The 25,761-nt window shown below is 40.4% G+C and overlaps 1 protein-coding gene across 10 annotated transcripts in view; it reads left to right on the forward strand.

The window, feature by feature from the left end:
* Positions 1-25,761, forward strand: part of Nbea (neurobeachin) — a 525,226-nt gene that overhangs the window by 479,967 nt on the left and 19,498 nt on the right. For 8 of the 10 annotated variants that reach the window (XM_035451902.1, XM_035451906.1, XM_027395004.2 and 5 more), the window contains 4 exons: positions 4,619-4,786; positions 20,349-20,438; positions 22,767-22,959; positions 24,300-24,371. In XM_035451902.1, coding sequence (XP_035307793.1) covers positions 4,619-4,786; positions 20,349-20,438; positions 22,767-22,959; positions 24,300-24,371 — 523 coding nt within the window. The remainder of the gene's footprint in view (positions 1-4,618; positions 4,787-20,348; positions 20,439-22,766; positions 22,960-24,299; positions 24,372-25,761) is intronic. The other 2 variants (XM_035451904.1, XM_027395005.2) reach the window with 1 other exon arrangement.

Raw genomic sequence — 25,761 nt, forward strand, 5'->3', positions numbered from 1 at the left:
GACAGTAATACATGGGGTCAGACCTAAGCTCTGTGCCTTTTGCCCCCTGGACCACCTATGTCCCAGAGCCTTGATCTACATCAGAATACCCTGAAAAACTCCAGAGGCAGAAATGGGGCAGAGTTTGAAAGGCTGGGGTGTCCAGGGCTATGCTGGCTAAGTTATGCAAGGAGGAACCTGGTGAAGTTACGCTGTAAGAGAAGACACAGGGTATGGTAGCTTTTGAAGTCTGCTCCATTAACAGACTACCATGCACTGGGGATAGAGAAAGAGGCCAAGTGTATTGCAGTGGGCCATTTGGAGAGCAGTGAGACCCAGGAAATCATCTTGGAGCATGGTACATCCAGCTATCAATCAAGTAATTTAGGGCTATTTATAGAATAATTAAACACACATTCCCCACCACAAATAATTTAAAACAGATTTGTTGAACTGGGTATATAATTCCAGCACTCAGGTTACTGAAACAAAAGGATCACTTCGAGTTCAAGGCCAGCCTGGGACCTATGGTGAGTTCAAAGCTGGCCTGGGCCACAAAGCATGACTATATATGTATACATATATATCTAATCATGTTTATTTAAAACATTATATAGAATACAAAACATATATGTGACATATATCTCTAATTATGTTTGCTTAAAACAATAATTGAGAAATTAAAGTCACACTGACTAAAATTTTAATACAATCATTTGAGAAAAAAAGCTAGCCTAGACATTACAGAAACTTGAATGTTTTTCTGATTATCTGCTTGAATATATACATCACTACTCAGAGAGTGTTTTATTGCCAAAAGCAGATCTTTGCCAGAATAAAAGGATGGAAGTATTTTTACTCAGTGTACAAGAGGTAGAAATTGCATTCCAGTACATAAAAGAATTTACACAGTTAATTTCCTTTTTTCTTTTTCCTGAGTTTTAAAGAGGCTTTATCCCAAGTGCATTAACGAAAGACTTCTGTGGTGTCTAATACCCATGGGCAAAGATGGGTATGAGATTTAGGTGGGTGCTATCCATCTGAAAGATACTGCTCTAGCTCTCTTCACTTCCTTCCTCCCACATCCCCAGGGTAGAGATATGGATTGGAAATTGGGTTATCTAGGCTTAAAGCAATTGCCTCTGCCTTGAGATGTGCAAGGAGATGTTCAAGAAGCTATTAGGGCCATTACAACACTAATAGCTTAGTAATCGAGTATTTTTCATATTTTCCATTGTAAGCACTGTACTAAAATCTTATTTCAAAGTACAGAGTGGGTCTGTCCATGCAAACACAGCCCTGAAAAAACAACAAAATAAGCACAGCCATGTGTTCAGTAGCACTGTTTGGAGTACAGTAAATAGCCCTGGGGTAGACTTCTGCTCTGGATGAGGTGACAGTTAATATCAAATGCATTAAGATAATGCATTTGACTTTGAACTAGATGTAGCTTTCAAGTGTTCTAAACTTGGGTTTTCTTTTCCTCTTTCATAGTGATGAGCAAGTTATTTATCATAAGATTTGTCATCTTCACTCCTACATCATTTAATTTTATGAACGAAAAGGCAAAGCCATCCAGAACATTTAACTTCCATTGTCAGTTGATTCATCTCACTGCCTTTATTGTGTAGACTATACTGGAGCAAATAACAGTAGCTATCAGAAAGATTTTAAGTTTAATTAAATATTATTATGAACTAATAAGATTCAGAGCTGAGAGGAAATGGATTAATACCAAGCAAGTTATTAAAATGCAGAAATGGATGCCTAGAAGCCTTAGAGAAATTTAATGAAATTTCCCTGCACTCTCAGAAAAATCCAAGGCTTCTATTTTTTAGGTGAATTCTACCAAATTTTCAAGAGATAATGAACTCAGTTCTTATAGAAAGTGCCCCCTAGAAACCATGGAAAGCCATTTTAGGAGGATAATAGGATTGTGATTCCAATGGTAATTAAAGGGGAAATTAAAAAAGAACAAGTGCCAATTTCATATACATGGAAAGGTGGCTAAGATGCTAAGAGTACTTGTTACTCTTGCGAGAGGACCCACATTCAGGTCCTAGCACCCACATGAGCCTGTATACAACCACCTGCAACTCCAGTTCCAAGAAAAGGGACATGGTCTTCTGGCATCAAAGGGCACTTCCTTGAACACTTAAAAATACAGCACTCAGGAGACAGAGATAGGCAAGACCTATGGGTTCAAAACCAGCCAGGCCTACAGAATGAGTTCCATGACATCCAGGGCTACACAGAGAAACCTGCACAAACAAACAAACTAATAAATGAATAAAAATAAAGTTAGCAGAGGGTATGAATGGGGAATTTTTGGGAGACTCAAAAGACCAATAAACAGGTCTTTAAAATATCTAATTTGTTAGTAGTCAGAGGACTGCAAACTAAAACAATTAGTTATCATTTTGATTCTATCATGGTAGCCAGAATTAGAAACCTGGATAACACAAAAATGGGGGGAGGGGCACCTATAGAGGCACCATGAACGACTAGAACTGGGGACAGGACAGCCATTCTGAAGAGCAGTAAGCAGTGACTTGGGATGAGGAAACTGACACCATGAGTGGGAGGTGAGCCATGGGGGGAAATGGGTAGAGCCTGTGTCTCAGGGGATGTCTGTGCAGTGTGAGAACAGTGGACTAGCTGCACACAGGCTGCCATAGGCAGATCTCAGAAGTACAAAGGACAAATGAGATAGATCCTAGGCCATGGCTATAGAGCACTCGCGAGCACACACACGCACACACACACACACACACACACACACACACACACACACACACACACAGAGAGAGAGAGAGAGAGAGAGAGAGAGAGAGAGAGAGAGAGAGAGAGAGAAGAGGAGGCTTCATCAGAACAGAAGGAAACAGTAAATATGTCACCCATTGTTGTCTGTGCAGGAAGAGGAAGTGAAAGAAGGTACTAAGATGAATAACACATTTTAAAATATCAAAGTACTAGCCATTATTCTCTCCATCCCTCTTTATTGCATTAGCCATTTTCTTCAATAATGGCATTATCCTAGTAATAATAGTAAGTTTGTCAGTCTTTCAGTGATAGCTCTAAGATTTATTTCACTTGGTTGCTGCCTAGCAAGTCACATGGTAAAAAATTAATAACCAAAAACTTTTAAGTATTAATTCCACAGCTATTCTCAGTTCCTTGGAAGAGATTTGAATGTGACCACTCAATAGTGACCCTGCATCCTTCCATCCATTAGACAAGGCATTAAAATGATCACTAACAATTATACTGATATTTTAAATTGACTATGGTACTGAATTGACAGAATCACACAAACTATAACATATAATCTACAAAAATTTACCTATCATTTTACTTTTGTCTCATTGCTCATTTTCTGGTCTGAATGGTTATTTTAGTAGCAGTAAAATGGAGCATGAAAATTCTATTTAGTTTTAGTAAGTAAATACTGTTTTCCCGGAATCTTAGTATTTACATTTCTGGATGAGAATTAGACAGAATGATTGTTATAATGACACTCTAAAAAGAGTAATCAGGGAAAGACCTGCAGGGGGTGAAGTTCTAAGTGTGGGAAAAGTTAAAGAGCACTATTGAGAGTACAGTTTTGAGAGGATTCCTTTGAAAGTTATTTGATAATTATATGAATTCCAAAATTTGGCTTCCCACCTTAGAAACTAGGGCATGCAACCAGAGAGTGACTTCATTCACACATTACTGACAGCTGTGTTTTATGACATACACAGAGAGAATTCGCCAAGCTGAATACAGAACTTTCTGTGTGCGTGGTTGGCATCCGGCCTGCTTTGACTGATTCAGAAGTGAAGGAGTGAATGGATTACTCCTAAGCAGCAGAGCTCCCACTACAGTTTTTATAAGGGCTGAACCTGGTTCCAGCCCACCTGCCTTGTGTTTCCAGGGAGCTTCTAGCCATTCCTAAATAAAATCACGTTATTATAGTTTATAACACAACTAAAAACAACACAAAGCCTGTTGAAGGAAGCCACTCAAACACTTGCCTAACAAGCCCATTTCCAAACAGAACATCTCAGTGAATTAAACACAAAGGGCCTCTTCTCCCCAACCCTCCCAGAAACCTATGTTCATTGACTAACTTATTTCCCCCCAATGACTAGCAAATCTCCCCAATGCTTCCCAGAGTCTGTATCAGCTGAGTTGATTCCTGGCACAAAGATGGTCTTCCTTTCTCTTAGAGGCAAGCTGGAGAAGGTCATTCAGGATGATAAACCTATATCAAAGTTTCATATAACATGGTTTAATTTTAAACTAATATTTAAAATTAGAAATGAAAGTAATTATAAAATGGCATTAAAAGAGCTATTGCAAGTTTTCTTTTGAGTGTGAGTGTGGTTTTGTAAGAAATGTATTTAATATGAACATTTTTGTTGTGTACATAATGGAGCCAAGAGAAGGGCAAACATTTTGTGAAGGGACATTTATTTAGCTCTGTATCTTATTAAAGGTGGTCTTTTGCCACTTCTGGGGACTGAAGATCTACTACATACAAATCAAATAGAATGTAAAGGCATAATGTCCTTATTTATACTGAATATTTCACAGTGAGAAGGTGACATGGAACCTTGCTAAATTTGCAGTCTCATTATTCCTTGATTCATTTCAGGCACTGGAAAGTGAATTTGTTTCTTGCCAACTCCATCAGTGGATCGACCTTATATTTGGCTACAAGCAGCGAGGGCCGGAGGCAGTCCGTGCTCTGAACGTTTTCCACTACTTGACCTATGAAGGCTCTGTGAACCTGGACAGCATCACAGATCTTGTGCTCCGGGAGGTAGGTGTCCTGAGCTGCTCCCAAAGTGTCTGGCATCTCTCAAACACAAATCTGACTTCACATCTCTTTCTGTGTAAATCTCCTTTCAGCCTAACTCTTTACTATACATAGGTTTCAGGTGTTTGACAACTGTAAAACCAAAAGTGGAAATATATCAAAAGAAAGCAATGAAGACTGATATGCTGGAATTTTTGAAATTCAAACATTTTAATGCAGAACTGTAATTCTACTTTCAAATCTTCATTAAAATGCATAATTGTGTCATTAATGGGTGAGGCTTAGATGAATAGTTAACTAAATTCACTCACTAAAATAATCAGCAGTAGAAAAAGTAAGAAAAAAAACAAAAGTAACCTTGCAACTTTCTGGAAGGAACATTCAAAGAGATATACCAATGTAATGGATGCTGTTGTAATACTTTGTTTCCATGTGTTCTTAGCCTGAACTGTCTGTAGCTAACAGTTGGGGATTGCAAGTATTTGTAAGTGAAAATAATCATATTAAATAGCATTTAAATAACTTCCCATGCATAAAATGACTTTGGCTAGGTGGGCAGAGTAAAGATGGAGCAGCTGCTAGGTAAGTGTTGCTGCAAGGAGACTATATTCTTCCCTCCATCCTAACCGCAATCTGCCATCTGTTGTATGCAAAACAAGAGATTGTGGCTATATCTCCAGGCACTGAAATGCTTTTTCAGTTTTCATTTCAGAGGTAGGAAATGTGCAAATTTTGGGAATGATGCTCTCTTTTAAAAATGGTGCATCCATTTCTTACATCCCCTATAAAATAAAGACTCCATTTGCATAACACCAAGCAGACAAGTAAAGGAAGAGAGAGCACAGGATCATTGATCCCTTGGGGCAGAACACTTGAAAAACACATTTCAAGTCTTTATTAAAGGCAGTGTAGTGTAAGCACAAGGGAATGGGAGCCGATAGAGGGGAGTGATCCAGGGAGAATCCAGGTATTGTGAAATTGTTTGGTGAGGTGAGAAATATCCTTCAGAGACTACTACACTTGCCCATAGTGCTTTCAGTTGTATATAAATTTTAGTCAGTTAATTTGGTGGGAAGAAATTCATATAATTATACCCCTTTACATAACACAGGCCCATTTTATAATTTTTTAACAACAAAAGTCATTGTTTTCAAACTACATTTTTCTCCCTTCCTTCCTTCCTTCCTTCCTTTCTTCCTTCCTTCCTTCCCTCCCTCCCTCCCCCCCCTCCCTCCCCCTCTCTCTTTCTTTCTTTCTTTCTTTTCCCTCAATCATGGCCTCACTATGTAGACCATTCTAGGCTGGAACTCAGAGAGATCCACCTGCCTCTGCCTCCTGACTGCTGGAGTCAAGGGTGTTCACTCTCTCACCCAACCACAATGAATACTTTTACAATCAGAGAGGGGGGAATTGGAGTAGCTTAATCTTACAGTTCAAGCCCAAGTCCAAATTGGACTTGATTCGTAAACTCCATGGACATCTTTGGTCCTTGGTATTTTATTGTGCTTTTTTTTTCCTTTTACAACAAAGCTCTGTATATAAAAAGGAAATTACAGGCCAATTATGCTGTTCAAAATACAAATTTGAGCATATTGAATATGAGTAAAACCACAGGGTATCATTCAGATTGTGATAGTAAAATAGCAAGTTTTTTTTTAATTTAAATGTCATTTGAAAAAAGAGACAAAGAGGCCAGGAAACAGACACCAGAATTAGAATTGAGACATTCCTTCTGTGATTAGAGTGTATATTTGAACTTCACTGAAGGTGTCTGCTTCTTCAGCCATCACACCATTATTCTGGACAGTGCCAAAGCCAATTAGTTGTTCACAAGACTTACTCATCACACTGTGGGAGCTGTAGCACAGAATGTGTGCTCTTCACTGATTTGCTGGATGAAAACAGGTCCAGCCTCATGTTCGCTTATTATGTAGATGCTCTGAACAAAATCTGTTACATTATGGACTTTTATTACCCCAAGTAATGCAGACTGTCTAGTGCTAGGCAGGATGTCTTTGTTTAGGACTTGCCTCCTTTAAGCAGTTCATTCTGAGTAAACACTTGCTGGATGCTGAAGATCTGCCATCCTTAGAATCAAACTAGGATGTGCATCTTCTCATCCCCAAACCCTTGCCCAGGCATCTAAGTTGTCATCTCTTAGAGCTGTGAGGAGGCACAGTCCGGCAACACACCTCCTTTCTCCAGCTAGCACAGGCCCTGACACAAGTCTGCAGAGGTGTTTGCACTGGATTTGAAGATCTCTGTCAACTCAAGATTGCTGAGGAAGCTGCTTCATTCATCTCCTTGAGGGCAACAGGAGACCATTAGTGTGGTTCAAAGAAGAGACTGAGAGCTTTTAAGGAGTATGAATTAACTTTTTCCTCTGCTATTCCTCACCATCATTCCCTCTCATACATTCCCATTAATGTTAATAAATAAGTTAGAATGAAACATATTCCTACAAAAAATCCTGTACTGCTAGCATTTAAGAGCTCAAAGAACAGTGCTCTCCAAAGTCTAAGAGCCACTTAAGAGCTACAAGCTAGCTGAAGACAGCAGAGTTTGGGATCTCACTCACTGTCTCAGTTCATCTATAAAGGGAGAAACAACACTTTACCCCATTTGGGAAGACTCAGCCTCCACGGTCATGAGACACAGCTCTGCAGATAGTGCAACTAAAGTTTGATGGCCACTTATGCCCCTCCCTGCACTTTATCACTGGGAAAGGTCCCTGGGGAGGTGCAGTACCTGGTTTCAAAGCAGGTTCCATTTGGAACCCTGTAGACCTACCCAGCTAGACCCTGGCTTGAGAGAGATGCTTTCAGTCTGAAAGTTTGAACACACACTCATGAAAAAATAGACCTCAAAAGTTAGCCCGTTCATGATGTCTCCACTCATTTTATTATAATGGCTATCTTGGTATTTTTAATTAAAAATGGTATTTTTAATATAGAAAACCATAATATAGAAAACCACAAGAAGTCTAGTTTCTTGTTGTTTCACAATAGCAATTTGTCTGATTAAGTTTTTTTAAAAATGCTAAGCATCACCACAAAAGATAAACATGTCCCCTTTGTTTAAAAATTCTATGATCTTAGAATTTTGAGCTTTGAAGTTAGTACTAAAATTTGAGAAATAGCTTCAGGTTATTGACTCATTCCTCCCTGACAGGTGAAGTCATGAACCAGCACTAACCACAGCAATTATGGCATTAAAATGTCAAGAAATTAGAGGTCAGAATAACAGATAATTTTCTTCTCTGTGTCAGATTAAAAACTGGCATTCTTTGACAGTTTAGGATCTCTGGCAGAGAAAATGATGACAGCTTAACTTATTTTATACTTGTAAAGCAGTAATTGATAGTAAACTTTATCTTGACAGCTTCTGGGCAGAAACATGACAGCACAGTTCTGGTACAAAGCTCCTTAATATGTAAACACTAGGTCTGCTGGAGAGTAGAGATTTATTTAAACAGTCTTAAGTCTTGACTTACATCATTATCTTCTGGGCTCTTTTCTCGTGATGGCTCAACTATTTGGGCAGTGGTTTTGATGTGTGATATGAATGACTATTCTTTTTTTTCCTTTTCCCATATTCATAAGAACCACCATTTTCTTCATATTCGTACCTACCAAGTGACCTGCATAGGAACAGGGTACTGGTTAGTAGCATCTGGGTGCTGTGGTTTTCTTCCTCCCTGCTCCTCAAGTGTGATCCAGAGCCCAACAGAGTCCCAGCACGTGGGAGCTTGTTAGGACTTCTGGCTAGAAGCTTGAGCTTCCCTAACATGACTCAGGAGATCATTCGGCATCCTATGGGGGACTTGATGTTAGAAACTTACTTTTCTAAGCCTATTTGGGGAGTGTGTGTGTGTGTGTGTGTGTGTGTGTGTGTGTGTGTGTGTGTGTGGTATTTATATGTTTGTGCTTGGATACCACACTGTGCATGTGGAGTTCACAGGACAACTTAGGGAAGTCAGTTCTCCTTCCACCATATGAGTGCCAGGCATTGAACTCAGGCTTTCAATCTTAGGGGCAGGTGCCTTTACCAACTGAGCCATCTCACCAGCTCAAGAAGATGGAGGTTTATTCTACATTAGATGTGTTAGAACTACTTGAAATGCTTCTGATTTTCCTATACATGTAGACAGAATAGGCAATAGCATAATGGAGGTCATCCAGTTTCATCTCATCACATCTGCTCCTCCAGCCCTGGATCTTCCACTGTTTGAAACATACATTCTATGCCCATACAGCCACCAGGTCTTTCTTCCCTGTCCTATGGACACTAAGAATACAAAGAATAACATTCTATGTCTTGTTCTAAGTTAATATTTCTGTCCTTAATTATTTATAGCCATAATTTTTCTTTCAATGTCAATAGTTTAGTTTTGTTTTAAAATTATTTGAATTTTTGTTTCTGCATAAGTTTATATATGCACTACATGCCAGCAGAGGACATAAAACTCCCCTGGAACTGGAGTTACAGGCGGTTGTGAGACTGTGTGGGTGCTGGAAAACAAACCCAGGTTCTCTATAAGAGCAGCCAGTGCTCTTAACTGCTGATCATCTCTCCATTGACTCAATTGACTCAATTGACTCAATCTCTCCATTGACTCAATTTCATTAGTTGGTACCCTTACAGGAGTTGTAAGCTCGTGCTAAACAAAATGACTAGGAGTGCTAAATTCTGAGCTGATATAAAATTTGTCATCATACCTATTGCCAACCTTGCCAAAAAGAAAAATGATTTAAATAACTACCCTGTGACAGGGAGAGGTAGACACATAAGCCTGCCAAGTAGTGTGTGTGTAGCTGGTTCCTAGAATATATGGGCCATGCATTGTTTATATATTTACAGATAACTCATCAATTTTGAGTTTTAAAATATTCAATACATTTTAATATTACCAGCAATCACAAAAAGTGCTATTTTTCCATCCTGCTGTCTTTACTTAGGCAGGCTGTGCTTTGATCTCTCTTTTGATCTGCCACGGGTAACAGAGCTGCTCTCTGTGTGTGCCGTGAGGAGAGCGTGCCCACAGGAGATAGCTACATCACTTCAATTTCACCTCATTTTCTTGCTGAAATGTTCCTTGCTACTACATAGCACTAACATGATAGGGCTGTCAAGAACCAGCAAGACAGATGTGTCTGTATCCAAAACAGCTGCTTCTGACTTTCCCAGAGAGATGAGCTCACAAAGTTCATAAGGGAAAAAAATCAACACACTTTTCATTTACTGATGTTGTAAAAGACTGTGGAAGCTCCGATGGCCCTACCTTTTGTGCTCACCCTCCTCTGCATCTATCAGCCTTCCCTCCCTGCACTCATAATGTCTTCCTTTGGTGTAACCAGAGATATCAACAAGGGATGTTGCCTTGATCCCCTAGGTTTAATGTTTGTGGGTTCAATCTTCTGTTTGTGAGCCACGAATGAGCTACTTCAGTGGGCTGCAGCACGTGGCATTCACTCACAGAGCCATGGGCCTCATTGTTTTCATACTGGTTGATTAAAATTCCACTCCTAAACAGCTTTTCAGAGAAATGATTGCAATACATGAGCAAAAAGATAGCTGGGGATGATGGCCTAAACTGATTTAATATTATTCTTTACTACAGTGAAATTTTTAACAAGTTCAAAATCCAAACAAATGCAAAGAACACCCCTACATTTTGATTAGTGACACACAAGTAAACATGAGGTATTCTTCAGAGTTTGGGTGGGAGGAAGAAAATACCATGACCCCAAACCCTGTGTTTCATATCTACAGCACTGAGATTTACATGCAGATTTGGTTAATGAACTCTGAATGTAGAAATTAGTATCAAAGAAATTGATGGTATGCATTGAATTGTATGTAGCTAATCTGTAATTCGGGTTTCTCTTTTCTCATTGAATCTTTAAGGTGTCCTTAGCTAGTTAGGTTCTTGATCTTGCCCATGAAAACATGCAGTGCAGCTAGTCAGCCTCAGATGTATAACAGATAGACCCTTTTTCCTCCTCTTTGTGTAATTTTCATTATGTGCTATTGAGAAATTGCTAATTTCAGAAATCAGCAAAAGCTTTCATATTTCCACATCCATTGATAACGGCCCAACTTAAAGTTGTTTGAAGCCTCAGTGTGGTCTTTCTAAATTATTGTTTCCCATGTATGATAAACGAGAGGACTTTTTGTTCTGTTGAATTAATACTGTGATAGTTTGAATATGAGTTTGGCTTGATAACAAGACATGCTTCATTTTGGAATATCGATGTCACCACCTGGTAAATTTGTGTCACTGTGCTCTGTACACCAAGCCAAACCTTGAGCTTTTTATCTTTTTTAGTAACTGTCTTCTGTAATTAGACACTCCAACTTACAAGGCTACCACCTGCATACCTTTCCCCTCTCACTACTTTCAATACCCACCTACCTGCTGCAACTTCTGCTTCTTCTCCCTGGCTCCCGAGTTGACCAGCAGAGAAGGCATTTCTCAGAAAGCTGTTCAGCCAGGGCAGGTTTGGCAGGGATTTTGCCCTGGGTGCTCTGGGTTGTGCCCTTGGGATTCAGTGCTCTGTTTATGAAAGAAGAGTGCTGAGGTGAGCAAAGAACCCCAAACATAAAAGTCTCCTTAAGACATCATCTCTTCCTGGACATTAGTAAGTGCCGACTGCAAAGAGACGCCCTGCACTCCCAGGGAGCTCATCTAGGGCCCTCTGTAAGGCCTCACCTCAGTAAAAGGGCTCTTGGTGGGTAACAGTTTTACCTAGTCTGTTCCATCCTGACTTGTGGCAAAGGTAAGCAGTATGTGTCACTGGTCACACCTTCATACTAGTCTCTGGGGATCTCATCACATAACCTATCAAAAGTCATAAAGGCTTCCTTTAAAAGAAAACTGCTGCCACATGGGTGAACCTTAGGGACATTGTATTAAGTAAAATAATTTGGTCACAAAGCAAAGCAAAACAAAACAAAACAAAAGGCAACAGACAGCCCACCTCCACCCCTCATCCCACATAGGAAAGCAACTACTCTACGTGGAAGAGAGGTCCATAGCAGGCACTGTCACAGAGGAGGAAGCAGAATGGTGGTTATCAGGGATTAAAAGAGAGGGGAGGGATGGGCTTTTATTTAGTGTATACAGACTTTCTTTTTTTTTTTTTTTAACAAGATCTAAGCATCTGTGTCGGTAAGTTGCACAGCAATGTATTATATATATTGAACACTGCACAACTACATGTAAAATGGCTAAAATAATAAACCATGTTTTATGTGCATCTAAAATTGCCGTAAGAGTTTAATAATGGTCCTTGTTACAGAGGTGTGGGCAGGATACAGAGGTTCAGGAGGAAAAAGCAAAACACTTGAAGGCTAACACACCCAGGCCACAGGTAAGAGGGGAAAGTCCTAGAAGAGAGATAGTAAGAGATAATTTTGTCCTTCATAAACTGTGATCTGAGCCAGAAGAGTCCAGCCTAGCCACTGCTAAACCAAGACCTGGCAAGGAGAGCCACACAGGAAATGCCTCAGCCTCCTGTCTTCTGTACTGAGCTAGGCTCTCCACTGAACCTGGGGTGAAAGGCCAAGAGCAAGGAGTGTAGTGATGAGGTTTGTGGAGGCTCATGGATCAGAGCCAAAGAAGGAGCCTATCCAGCATAGCATCTATCCCCTTTGAAATGTTGCTTCCAGCTAAGTAAATGTATTGTAGACATCCAAGGCAGGTCAGCCACTACCAGCTGCATTAAAGACCCAATGCATTCTTCCTCGGACTTGAGTACATGTACACTTGAAGTACAAGATGTGGGAGAACTTACCATCAGCAGAACTGGACTAATTATAAAAAGGAGATGGGAGATTTTCTGTCAGGATAGATATCTGTTAAGTGGCTTATGTAACATTATTACATTCCAAGGAGCTGGAACTGCAGAGAGTAAGTCCTCTCCTCACACTCCAAAACTCGAACCAAAATCCAAGGCAGTTAACGATAAACCTGAGCTGCTCCTGCAAGCCTGAGCTAACACAGCCTTCCAAGCCAACACAAATCAGTTCTTCTCTTTTAACTGGAGTTAGCAAATAGTTGTTTTGCCGGAATAGATTTTTTTTTTAGTCTTAATGTAGGTGGTTATGAAATCAGTAGTAAAAAAATTGTATTTCTGTTTGTGGCTTCTCTGAGGAACGAGAAACAGTTGACTATAAAACAGCACTTTAATTTTTTATATACTTTAATGTTTAAAAGCAAGAAATGATAGAGTGCATATAATATTTTCTTGATTTACTTCGTTCTTGGTTTTCCAGCATTAAAAAAATAATGCTTTATATGACCTTGTTTTATCACAACAGTAGTCCAAAAGCAAAGCTTATCAGTTAAAATATATTCCAACACTAAGTCCCCTTTCTTTTGAACATTCTCAAAGTTGCATTGTTTTCTAATTTTTTATGTGATATAGGCAGAATTACAGGTAGAACAGAAAGATGATACATGTATTATATTTGGCATGTGAAATTTACATATGTATATGTTTTGTTATGGAAACAGCAGCAGCTCTTTAGTGTTAAAATCAATGTAACAATGAGATTAGCACAACACTAGGTAAAATGGTCAAAAAAAATTTTCTGTGTTCTCAAACAACCTTCCTTCTTCCTTCCTTCTTTCTTTCTTTCCTTCTCTCCATCTTAATTGTTTTGAAAACTGAATAGAGTTGGTGACAGTAAAGCAGCCACATGGAAAGTTTGTGTCTAACATAGATGATAGCTCTGCCTTGGCCAAGTAGATGGAGCCCCTCTCAATTAACCTTCCCCCAGGCTATATACTCTCACACCTCAGCTTGACACACACCTCCAGCAGGTCACTTGCAATTAGGGTAGAATTGCATATAAATGGATGGGGGAGGGGCTGGACACTCAGATGTTGGTCCAATGACCTTCCCCAGCCCTATCCTTCCAAAAAGAATGTCAGTAGTTCACATCAGAGATCCTGGTTGATATCTGCTAGCAGGAACAGCTGATGTGATGAAGACAGCAGCTTTTGGATAAGAGCTTTTTTGATGTCAACCGGGTTGACAACAGAAGATTACAAGGAGAGGGAGAAAGGCAGAGAATGAGGGAGGAAGGAAAAACTAGTTTGAAACAAAAAAATCTAGGTTGAATTTAACTCCATTATAGGAAGACCAGAGTTAATTTGTTTTTATCTATTGCACAGCAAGGGTCCGCTACAAGTGTCCTAGATCTTGACTTTCACCTTGTTTATGAAGTCTTTTATTTCCTCTGGACAGGCACATATAATCTACTTGTGTATCTCCTCTTCTGAGGAGTTAGTGCCACTTGTTCCCAGAGGAAGAACTTTGTTAGAAGATGTCTTAGTTAGGGTTTCTGTTGCTCTGAAGAAACACCATGACCAGGGCAACATAGCATCTCTTATAAAGGAAAACATTTAATCTAGGTAACAACAGTTTTAGAGGTTTAATACATTATCATCATGGCAGGGGGCATGGAGGCTTGAAGTTTGGCTGCTTGCTGGCAGACATGGTTCTAGCTACATCTTCATCCAAAGGCAACAGATGGTCTGTGACAGTGGGCAGTATATTGAGCAAAGGAGACCTCAAAGCCCACCCCCACAGTGACATACTTCCTCCAACAATGCCATGCCTACTTTACAAGGCCACACTTCCTAATAGTGCCACATCCTATGAGATTATGGGGACCAAGTACAATTCAAACTACCTCAGAAGAGGAGGCAGAGAGGAAAGAAAACAGTTAAGTAAGGTGACCAGCAAATCAGGGTCAGACAGTGTGCTGTACTGTAGCTGCCATACTAAGGATCCCCTGTGCAGGTGTGCATGGCATCTCCTTAACTCATGAACTGCAAAAGGTCCTTCTTAGGAACTGAGGCAGTTTCTGGCTCCATCTGCCTCCAAGTAGGCACCATTGTGTATCAGCCTTCACTAATGAGGAAGACAAATCTAGAGAATATTACAATCAGGCTCCATGGTGTGACCTTGGTTTATCACATGACCAGAAACAAATACAACATCAGGCAGAACTTACATGGAAAGGAAGCTTTATTGGGAAGGGAGTTGGGTAAGGCAGAGAGAGGGGAGAGAGAAGAGAGAGAGACAGAGAGAAAGGAGGGGGCAAAGAGACAGAAAAGACAGGGATCTGTCTGCCTCTTAAAAGAGATGGCAGAAAGAGAGGGGTGGGTGGGCAGAATTTGCCTCTTAAAGAAACCTTTGCACCTGTGTGCAGACTGTATAGTGACATAGCAGCCGCAGGACCCTGGGCTGGCCAGGGTACTGTCTGAGTGCATTCTGCCAGGTGACAGGGGGCAGGCCAGCATAATGCCTGAATCCTTACAGAGAGAGAGCCTTTGAAAATCAGTAAGGAGGCCTGATTTAAGATGTAACTAATTGTAATTTGATTGGTGGGTGCCAGAGTGTTTTACTTATAAGAGCCTATCAAGACAGGGGGCGATCAGGACAACAGAAAAAGTGGTCCTTCTGGGTCCTTTCCCTTGTGGGGGCTTTATATTATAGCTAAGCAGATAAGAGCAGAGGTCGTCTGTGCTTGAAATGTAAAAGTTACTTGTCACCATCTCATTTATTTCTTCAACCTTGCATAGCATATAACACGTTTCTGTGTCCTTGCCTACCTATCCTTGCAGAATCCTGAATGCTCAAATCTCCTTGAGGTGTTAAACACACCCATTTCATGACAGACCCTTGAGAGACAGATGCTAATGTTTAATAACTGACCAATGGATATTCTTCCAAGTAAAGAAACAAAGTTCAGAATCACTATAAAACAGTTATGATGTTTTAAAAAAAACAACTTTAACTTTTGTTTCTATATGAACAGTTCACAGGAGAAAGCTAAAGTGGTCTTCCTAGTGTAATCAGTTGGTGAGATAGCAAGCTCTAGCATGTCCATGAATATCCTACAGACCACACAAATCCACATGGTTTCTTCATTTATAGCATTAACTGTTACATTCAAAGTTCACAATGTAGGTACACAAGTCAACACCACAATTTGGAGCACAGTTGGGCATTCTACCCATGGCAGCCTCCCCAGTTCAGGATGCAAATCCAATGATAATGCTGCTTACCACCATATCAAATGTTCCTCCAATGGTACCTGCCTACCTCCATCAAAAATGTGGACATTTTTCTGAGCTATTTCTGAAGAGCTAGAACTATTTCTAAAACCCCAAGCTACTTACAGTGCTGATATCCACTAACAGGGAAATTTCTAAGTTGTGCTAAACTGATAATGACACACTGCCCAACATAAAAATGAATAGTGATGGATTCAAGAATGGATGTCACAGACATTACGTTGATTGACATAGGACATACAAGTAAAATGCTTACCTTATGGTTCATTTTCTAGAAATTCCAGAAAATATTGATAATTATGGAAATGTAGTTAACTTAATGGGGTATGGATTCAGACAGTTGACTAAGGAGAGATAGAAAGTTGCCCATACAGTACATGTTCACATTCCTGTAACCATCACAAAGATCAAGATAAGGAAACTTCCAATTCCATCCCTAAGAAGTCTTCTGTCTTGATAGAAGAACTGTGTGTCTATTTTGTCTTTGTCTTGCTTGAACCTAAAATACAAATTTGTATAGGTGTGCTGAAAACTCCAAGATTTGGGCCAGGAGATGGCTCACCAGGCAAAGGTGCTAGCCACTGAATCTGATACCTAAGTTTCATATGGTGTAAAGAGAGAACTAACCATCTCAAGTTATCCTCTGAATCCAGTATGTATGTCACTGCAAATGTGGTCCATACATATCTACACATACACAATAATCAATATTATTTATAAGTCCATGATTCCAATTTTGGAGATCATGAACCTAATAAGTAGTGCAGCTTTCTAAGAATAAGCCAATCCATGTTTTTATGTCACCAACCAACTCATTGTCTACCAAGGGCTCTGAGGGGAAAGATATCCCTAATGCAAGTATTGCAGCTCAGAGGGAAAATTTTTCCTTAATGAAGGCGTTACAGCTTTTAAGGGAAAGGAATCCTATCAGGAGCCAAGGAATACAACAAAGTCACACCATACAACAAACCTCAAACAAGAGATTTATTGGGAAAGACACAAGAGGGTGGCTACCCCTGCTGCTCGGGGAGAAGCTGCAAAGAACTGAGAGAAAGGCAGACTTATATAGGTTTTCTTGGGGGCAGAGTTTTCCAGAGTAGAGATTTCCATGGTAGGGATTGATAGGATACAAGTCCTGAGCTGAGGAAAGCCCAAGACAGGTGGGTTTTCAAACTTAGGGATTGGTGGATTTTCAAGTCCTAAGCTTGGGCTTTTTATTCCGTAGAATGGAGCTTAGCCACCTGTCTCTGGAGGGATTGAGTCTGTTGTATGGGTGGAGCCTGTCTGTTGGAGGCCCTGAAGCAGGGCCTGTGCCTCACCTCAAGGAGCTTATACCCTGCTTTCTTTGAAATTTGTAGAACACCAAAAGCTTGGCAACCACATTTGTTTTTGAGAAATCTCAAGTGCCACCTGTTACCTGTGTGGACTGTGTTTCATACAGGGATTGTTACTAGAATTCCTTGACTCTCAGATGTACATCTTTTAATAGTGGATAGCTTCTCAGTGAAAGAAATTGAGTTGGCAGACTCATTTCCAAACTGGATAACTTCTTAGAAAGGAAGTTAGGCTGACAGACTTATTTCCAGTTCAGTCATATGCCATATACCTTGCTTATTTATACTCCAGAGCATTCAGAATGACTAGACTATGAAAGCATTCACAAATGCCAGCATCTACAATAACCAGTCAGGGATGGAGCAAATGAAACATGAAGTCTGGGCTTGTCTCCACCACAGTCCTCCCCATTGTGTGCATTCATGTGCATTTCTGATTTCCTTCCGGGGTTGCAGACTTCCTGAGGGCAGTGTGGATGTTGACTAAGCATTCAGATATTTGTCAACCTAATTGCTGCAGTGGCACTGAACTGTTGTAAGTAATGGGTTCTTGTTTTCTCTACCCCAGTGTCCATGTGCTTTTCATTTTCTGGGCCAACTTCCAGCTTGGCCCAGATACCCCACTAATGCCCCGCTTTTGTAATCAGCAAATATTGGAAGACTGAGCCACAGTCCTCACCTGCAGAGAGTCAAACTGGGCAAACAGACACATATTCATGTGTTTGGTTCTGTAACAGGGAGGAACTGTACTTTGGGAGTATGGGGGAAGCTGATGATGATATATAGAGTCCCAGCCCAAGGACACCATCAGTAGAGGACTTGCTCCTGCATGAGGAGGATCTCTTAGGACATCGACTTAATCAGATTCCTTAGCTGTATAAGGGGCCCTACATCACATCCTATCCCAGTATCTATCTGCTCTACAAGGAGACACCAATTACTCCCCTAAAGGGGCTGGCGTTTGCAGGTACAGAGAGGTAGAAAAGAGAGGCAGTAGGCTCCCCTGGCCAGTGTCTGGTAATGACCAGAGGTGGAACCATGCTTTTTTGATATGAGTAAGAGCTGAAAATTTCTAATTCAGAAGGGAAAGACTACTTGGAAGGCAGAACACTGGATGCCTAGTAGATGAATTCTAGAATACAGTCATTGGTGCACAAAATCCTTCTGATACAATTCACAAGGAAGAAAGAACAATCCCAAAAGAGAAATGTGGAATTTGAATGCTTTGCCTCAGTCCAAAGAGACCACCAAAGAGCACTAAACAAGAAATTTCTGGAAATTACACCAGTATCCTAACATTTTCTGGTATAATGAACAATTTTCTGGTATTGCAAAACAAAGTTAAAGTAAGTAGGAGATACTTGTTGACTCTTCATTCAGTGAGTGTTTTGGGGCTCTCTGAGTACAGGGCAGTGGCTGAAGGACAGCAGTGTTTGACTTTAGCCCCATCTTCTCACCCCCGTGAGGTCCTTTTTCCTGGAGAAGTAAAAGTGCAGACCACATAGTTTATTGATAGAAAGACTTCAGTTAATATTGGACATTTGCTGGCCAGGACAGCTTTAACAGTAAAATTACTGCTTTACTCCACAAATAATTCTCAAGAGTTATTGTAATAATGTAAAGCCAACTAGAAATGGTCTCTTCTTCCCTTTTATAACCATAAATCTTGCAATGGGGAGACACAGTGTGGTGTTACCTACATGAATACAATTTAGTGGAATAGTCGCACTTAGCATTTGAATAGACGTCATGAAAATAAATGTTACATTAAAACTGGACAGCACTTAAGGAGATTTAATAATTCATCCCATTGTCACTGCAAATAAATGAACCTAAGCCCTTTTTATGTAGTTGTTAAAATATGGTAGATAATGATCCATTCATGTTTAATATTGCTAATAAATTTGAAAGTTCACATTTTTACTGATAAACATTTTCTTGAAATGCAGTGTAGGAGGACAGATGGTTAAATTTAAGTACTTTATAAATGAGAATTGTAGATAGTGATGTTATTAGTAGCAGTGTTGTGTCAAGAGCCATCTACCAGCTTACCTGCGCTCCTTCCATTGCTTAGCAGTGGGTTTCGTATTTCACTTTTATGTGCACCAAATTGCACATGATTGTAGGGAGAAACTAGCATGGTAACAGAGTAATGATGGTAGTAAATATTGTGCTTTTCCTTGTTGACTTAAATTACACATTTACAATATCTCAGGAAAAATCTTATTAGTCTAATTTAATATATTGAAATATTTTACCTATAAAATTTATGTTTAGGAGAAATGCTTAAGTCTCTAAACACACAGTTGCACATATACAGACACATGGGCATGCACATGTATGCAGTGTTATATTGTGTGATCCAGACAGTTTGAGGTGGAAATTAGTTTTATTCAATGGGACCCATACAGTTTCAATATTCATATCTGCACAGGCTTTTAATACAATACTGTATAAAGCTCAAGATATCCAAATAATTCTTTCCTTTTTAGTGACGTTTCTCTAAATTTTACATGGGGGAAGCTGAGAGAAATTAATTCATACCTTATAAATAATTTCTCCAGGATCTGCCTTAAAGCACTGTAGCTAGCTGAGATGTATTTTTGTATTGAAAGCTTTGCTTTATTTGATTGCAACATGAAAGCCTTAGAGTTCTGAACTCTGGTTGCCCTCTGTGTTGACTGGAATGAATGCTTTTCTGAATTTTGTGTCATGTTAGTAGTAGATGTTATGTCTCATTCTCTTTTCCCGTGAAGATTCCAGAAGCTTATTTTATTAGAGACCCTCATACATTCCTACTTACAAAGGACATTATTAAGGTACTTGTGTTATATCTAGTGATAAAGGTGTTTTTGGTCTTTAACTGCATGCATGTATGTGCAGATTAGCATTTCCACATTTAACCTCACTTTCTGGTGACGAGAACAGTGCTGTGCTTAACTGAAGCATGATTAGAAGAAGTGAAGCTTGTCCCCAAAACACTAACACTCGGAAGATTCTGCACCTTGAGAAAAGAGCACTCGTGGAACTTTCTAGACTCCTTTTATAGCTGACTTGAGCTACACTTGCATTCTCAGGAGTTTGTTGACCTCTCTTTTGACACATATTGATTGTGACAGTCACCCTCCTTGCCCTGCAGGCCATGGAAGCACAGATACAGAATTTTGGACAGACGCCATCTCAGTTGCTCATTGAGCCACATCCGCCTCGGAGCTCGGCCATGCACCTGGTAAGGCATCAGCCTGTGGAACGGTTTTTCTCTATCTCCTTTGTACCCAGGCAGAAAGCAAATAAAATGGTATTTCAGTGATATTTTCAGAGGCTTCTCCATTTATCTGTTGCCTCTGAAGCTCAAGGGCACGCTAGAAGGAAGTGTGATTTCTCCTCTTCAGTCCTGCTTATTAAGTGAGCCCGGTGTTGGGCTCACAAAGCAGCATCTACTTCTCCATAAGCCTATTAGTGTTCACACAGGCACACACACACTGGCCCCAAATTAAATTAGATCTGTAAATTACCACACACTATAAACACAAGCCAGCAGAAGAGTGGTTCATTTTAAGAAAAGTGAATGATTCTAAAGGCAATTTGTGGCTCCTGCCAAGGGGCTATGGGACAAAACAGGCTGGTTACAAGTAAAGGCTCCAAAGTCAGATATGAACCAAACACCATTTCTGCCACTAACTGGTGACTGTAGCTGAGTATTTAGCAGCTGTGTGCTGACATTTCAGCATTTGAAGCAGAGAGGTGACATCCCTGTACTGGTAATCTAAGGACTGCTTCCGAACCTCTCTTAGGCTAGCCCCTGTAATGTAAGCCCCAGTAGATGCTAGCTGGCCTCACCAAGAGCTGCTCATGTTAGACCTTTAGTCCTACTTTTCAAGGAAGAATTATCTTTATGTTTTATTCTAATATTTAGAGGTCTACCTTCATAACAAAGCAGTCCTTTTTCAGTTTATCAACAAATAGCAAACAAACCCCCCTTTTATTTAGTTCAATGAAGGCAAAACACTTGCTAAGATACTTTTTATGTATTGTTTTAAACTGTGATCTTTCACTATTTTTTAATAAAAAGTACACGTTTCGAGACAGAATCAGTTGCAAATGAATTCTCAGATGACCTATGTGTATCCACCGTCTTGGAGACAAGCTCTTTAGTGGGGTGGAAAGCTCTGAGCTAGGATGGCAGTGGGGATATGTCAGCAAGCCTGTGAGCCAGTATTTCTCTAGTGGAAGGAATGTTTATCCACTTCATTTACATAAAGCATTTTGAGCCCTCCATGTGTCACATGACCAAGCAGTGAGGCACACTGTCAGGTGTGTCTTCCATACCACCAAGAAGCAGGCCGACTACACCTGGGGAACAGAGCTACATGCTTGCTTTAAACCTTCTCACCACAGCAGCCATCCACATAGTCTCAGTCCAGTAAACAGAGTGGGTGTCTTTGATTGCATTTGGTCATTCTGTGTAACAAAACAGAAAGATCTGCATGGAACACAAGTTATTCCCAGATGACTCCCAGCTATGATACAGACCAGGGATGTGGTCTTAGAGGTCCAAGCTCCACACTGCCTAAAGAGTCTCTTAACGCCTGTTGTATGAAGTGGCTTGGTGGGAGAGTTCTATTCCACATTACTTTTCTCTGTTTTTGATGATGATGATGATGATGATGATGATGATGATGATGATGATGATGATAACTACCCTGGGGAAATGCCCACTTAGAACTCATTACCTTCCTACAAGGAATTATCGGATGCCAAATTGGCATAGAGCTGTTAAAAGAAAATGAGCTTTCTAAGCTCATGCTCCATAGAGAAAATCCTCAAACACACATGAAAGCCAAGTAGTAATTATTGCCAGCATTCTTATTTTATGTTTCTGTGTAATAGAGTTTATAGTGCTCTGTAGTGCTTGTTGTATCTGCTGTCACCTCATACACTAGATCTTTAAGAAGACAAGCTCAAAAAATCAAAAGAATTGGCCCACAGTAAACTGAACCTGTAAGAGAGAGGAGGGATAAGCCCTGAATAGTAGGTCAGTCAGCACAGAGCCCAGATACCTGAAGACACTGGCTAGAGCACCAGGGTACTCTTCAGGTGGTTGTATTTTAATCATTTATACTAACTATGGCCCTAGGTTAGAGCAAAAAAAATGATAGTAACCAGCCAAATCACTTTATATTTCATGCTAACAACATCAGCCATTGATTGACTAATTTTTCATCAAATTGATTTTTAAAGGTCCTTGCATCTTGTGGCTATGTCTGTGAGCTGACTGTCCTCATGACAGCCTGGCCATATACAAATCGAAGCTGACTCTTAGCAACAGAGTATACTGCCTCAGTGACTTAAGAGGCCCTGCTCCCTTTTCTCTGTGCCTTCTTCAGGTGAAGCTGCTCTATCTGTGGTGCCCTGGCCATGGAGACAGTTCAAATGGCTTGGAGGCCCTGCCTGTGCTCATGTTAGCCTTGTCTGTCTGCACTTCCTATCCCCAGACCTTCAACTAACTGAGTTATCCTTTCTGTTTCCTTCTGTCTCTCCCCTTTCTACTCAACAGTGTTTCCTTCCACAGAGCCCGCTCATGTTTAAAGATCAGATGCAGCAGGATGTGATAATGGTGCTGAAGTTTCCATCTAATTCTCCTGTGACCCATGTGGCTGCCAACACCCTGCCCCACCTGACTATCCCTGCAGTGGTGACAGTGACCTGCAGCCGACTGTTTGCTGTGAACAGGTGGCACAACACAGTAGGTACGTGGGCCTCAGCACTCACCACAGAGCTGAGGGGAGGAAGGTTCCAGGAGCTCACATGTCATTACACACAGACAGCAGCAGGACAACTGCTGCCAGGCCCAGGTAGCAGCACAGTCTGTCGATCCCATAGCCCAACCAAGTGCCTTAGGCCTGACTCCATTCATTCTCTGCACCTCAGCAAGCTTCCAAGCATAGTAAGTTTGTCTGGATTTTGTAGGCAATAACTTCCTCCTTCAATGTCATTAGTTTATTTACCAAATATTTCTGTGCCCATTATGTGTCAAATAGTCCTAAGCTTTGAATTTCAGTAGAAAACAAGACAAATACCATCTCTCACTTTGTGGGGCTTGGTCTGTGAGAAAACGAAAACACTGGAATTGTCCAGTGATTTCACATGTGTTTGCTCCACATTCATCGGGGAGAGCTCCAGCTGGCACATCTTGAAGTGATATAATGTCATCGCAAACATTTAGACATACTGATCCATATTTAACCAGGGCAGACATGGATGTGACCAAATGATTTAGTTGGCCCTGCTCACCACTTATGGCTTTCTGCAAAGCCTCAGGACTTCCACTGTCTCCAGGACTGAAAAGATGAGCCCTGCTGACTTAGCCTGATCTTTCTATTCCACTGATGTCTACCTCACTCTGAAAAGGGCAGTGATTTATACCACACTTTACTTCTATGAGTTTATATGTGCCTGGCTCTGGTTTATAGTTATTGGTGATGTTACCAACAGGGGGTGGCGCAGCTTCTGCTAGCCCAGGAGTGAGCAGCAGACATCTTATGGGAAAGTAAGACTTCATTGTTCATGGGGTCTTGACCTCTAGGAATGTTTCTCATTAAGAGAAAAAACTATAAAGGGCTAAATCATTAAATTGTTCAAGAATATTATGAATAGTTATTTTATAACCACACGTGAAAATATGACAAATGAACTCGGTCAGACCCCAGATGTCAGTCCCAAAAGTAGCTTTAGTGGGATGAAAGTTTTAGGTGTGGCTCAACTTATAACATGGATTGACTAGTCACATTATTGGGAAAGGCCTCTTGTAGAAGAGCCTTGTCTTGTATTCCATGCTGCTTTATAAGAAATGCTGTGATGCTCTTTTTGTCCAATTTACCACTCTTCTTGGCTTTATTTGTCTCAAGGAAAACCTAAAGTCACTGCTGTGGTGACTTTTTAGGACTCCTCAATGAATTTACATAATGGAACCCAGTCAGCACAAATTTTAAGCAGATGTATATCTAATGTGGGCATCATAAAATACCCTTGTTTGGAAAGGTTTATTTTCAGATAATCTCATGACAACTTTCTATGCTCACCTCTTTAGGCCTCAGAGGAGCCCCAGGATACTCCTTGGATCAAGCACATCATCTTCCCATTGAGATGGACCCATTAATTGGTAAGCTAATATATTTGTTACTTTCTGTGGCAGTGATAAAACATGTGACCAAAAGCACCCTAGGGGAGGAAGAGTTTGTTTTGGCTTGTGGTTCCAGGGGAGAGTCCATCATGACTGGGAAGTATTGTGGCAGGCAGCCAGAGCAGGAAGCTGAGAGAGTGAACAGGAGGTGAGCTGGGCCCTTAAATCCTCAAAGCCAGTTTCCAGTGATATGCTTCCTCCACCAAGGCTTCTAGGGGTTCCACAACCTTCACAAGCAGCACCACCAGTTGGAGACCAAGTGTTCAGATGCCTAAGCCTAAGGCTGTCATTGCTCATAGAAACCTCGGCAGCTAACAAAGATGCATTTTAAAATCTCATCTGTCTACACATTCTTACCTGGTTGTTTGTCTCAAAATACAGCTGAGTGATATATTACAACATCAACATGAAAATGACATCAAATTGCTCCAAAGGGCTTTGCCAACCACCACATGCAATCCAAGAATGCTTTGCTATTAAACCAACTATTTATGACATTTTCTTAATGTTTTAGGAGATCGGGTATGTTGAATAGTAAAAGGCAAATAATTACATACTGCCCTGTGTTTGAGCCTCAGATATTCTTAACATCTTTATATTATTCAAGGTAAAGAAAATATTAAGGGAAGTTAAAATAAAAAGTACCTTCTATGAAAATTTCTATTTAATGGGGCTAAATTAGTTTTTTAAAGTAAAGGCACCTGAATTGCAAACTCCTGAGTTATAACCAATTAGAGTCATGTGGTCCTTAGACATTCTGTGCCACTTGTCTTTTAGTTTTGTTTTTTATCTGTGATGTGGTTTGTGGTGATGTTTATTCTCCTAGCTTGTGGGATTATTTAGAAAGTTAAACTAAAAGAAATTTTGGAATGCTATAAAAAGCTGCTCAGGTGTGAATAAGCAGTGGTATTCTGTTCTTCAATTGAGTCAGCTTTCATTTTGATCTGACAGACAGGCCTTGACTTTTTCTTATTCTCACCCCCAACAAGACAGCCTTATAAAAATGCAAGCTTTAGGACTAAGAATATTTCTGAGTCTGTCCTTGTTCCTCTATCCACCAGACACTGACAATGAAACAGGTAGCTAGTAAGTCACCATGGGACAATCAACGGCTCTACTGTCAGTAACCAGACACCAGTTCTGTGGTTTTCCAGCAGCCCAGGGTTTTTGCTTACTCTCCCCTTACCTATGTTCTAAATGTCAATTCTCTCTTACTGCTTATCCTGAGTAATTATTTCAGTTATTTTGCAGCTTTAGTAGATATCTACAAATAGTAGCACTGTGGTTTAATTGGCATTAGGGCTTAGTTGTGGTGACCTTCCACATCTGCACTTCCTGTTTAAGAATTCAGGAAGGGATTTTGCCTGAA

This window comes from Cricetulus griseus, assembly GCF_003668045.3.
Source record: "Cricetulus griseus strain 17A/GY chromosome 1 unlocalized genomic scaffold, alternate assembly CriGri-PICRH-1.0 chr1_0, whole genome shotgun sequence".
Lineage (NCBI taxonomy): Eukaryota > Metazoa > Chordata > Mammalia > Rodentia > Cricetidae > Cricetulus > Cricetulus griseus.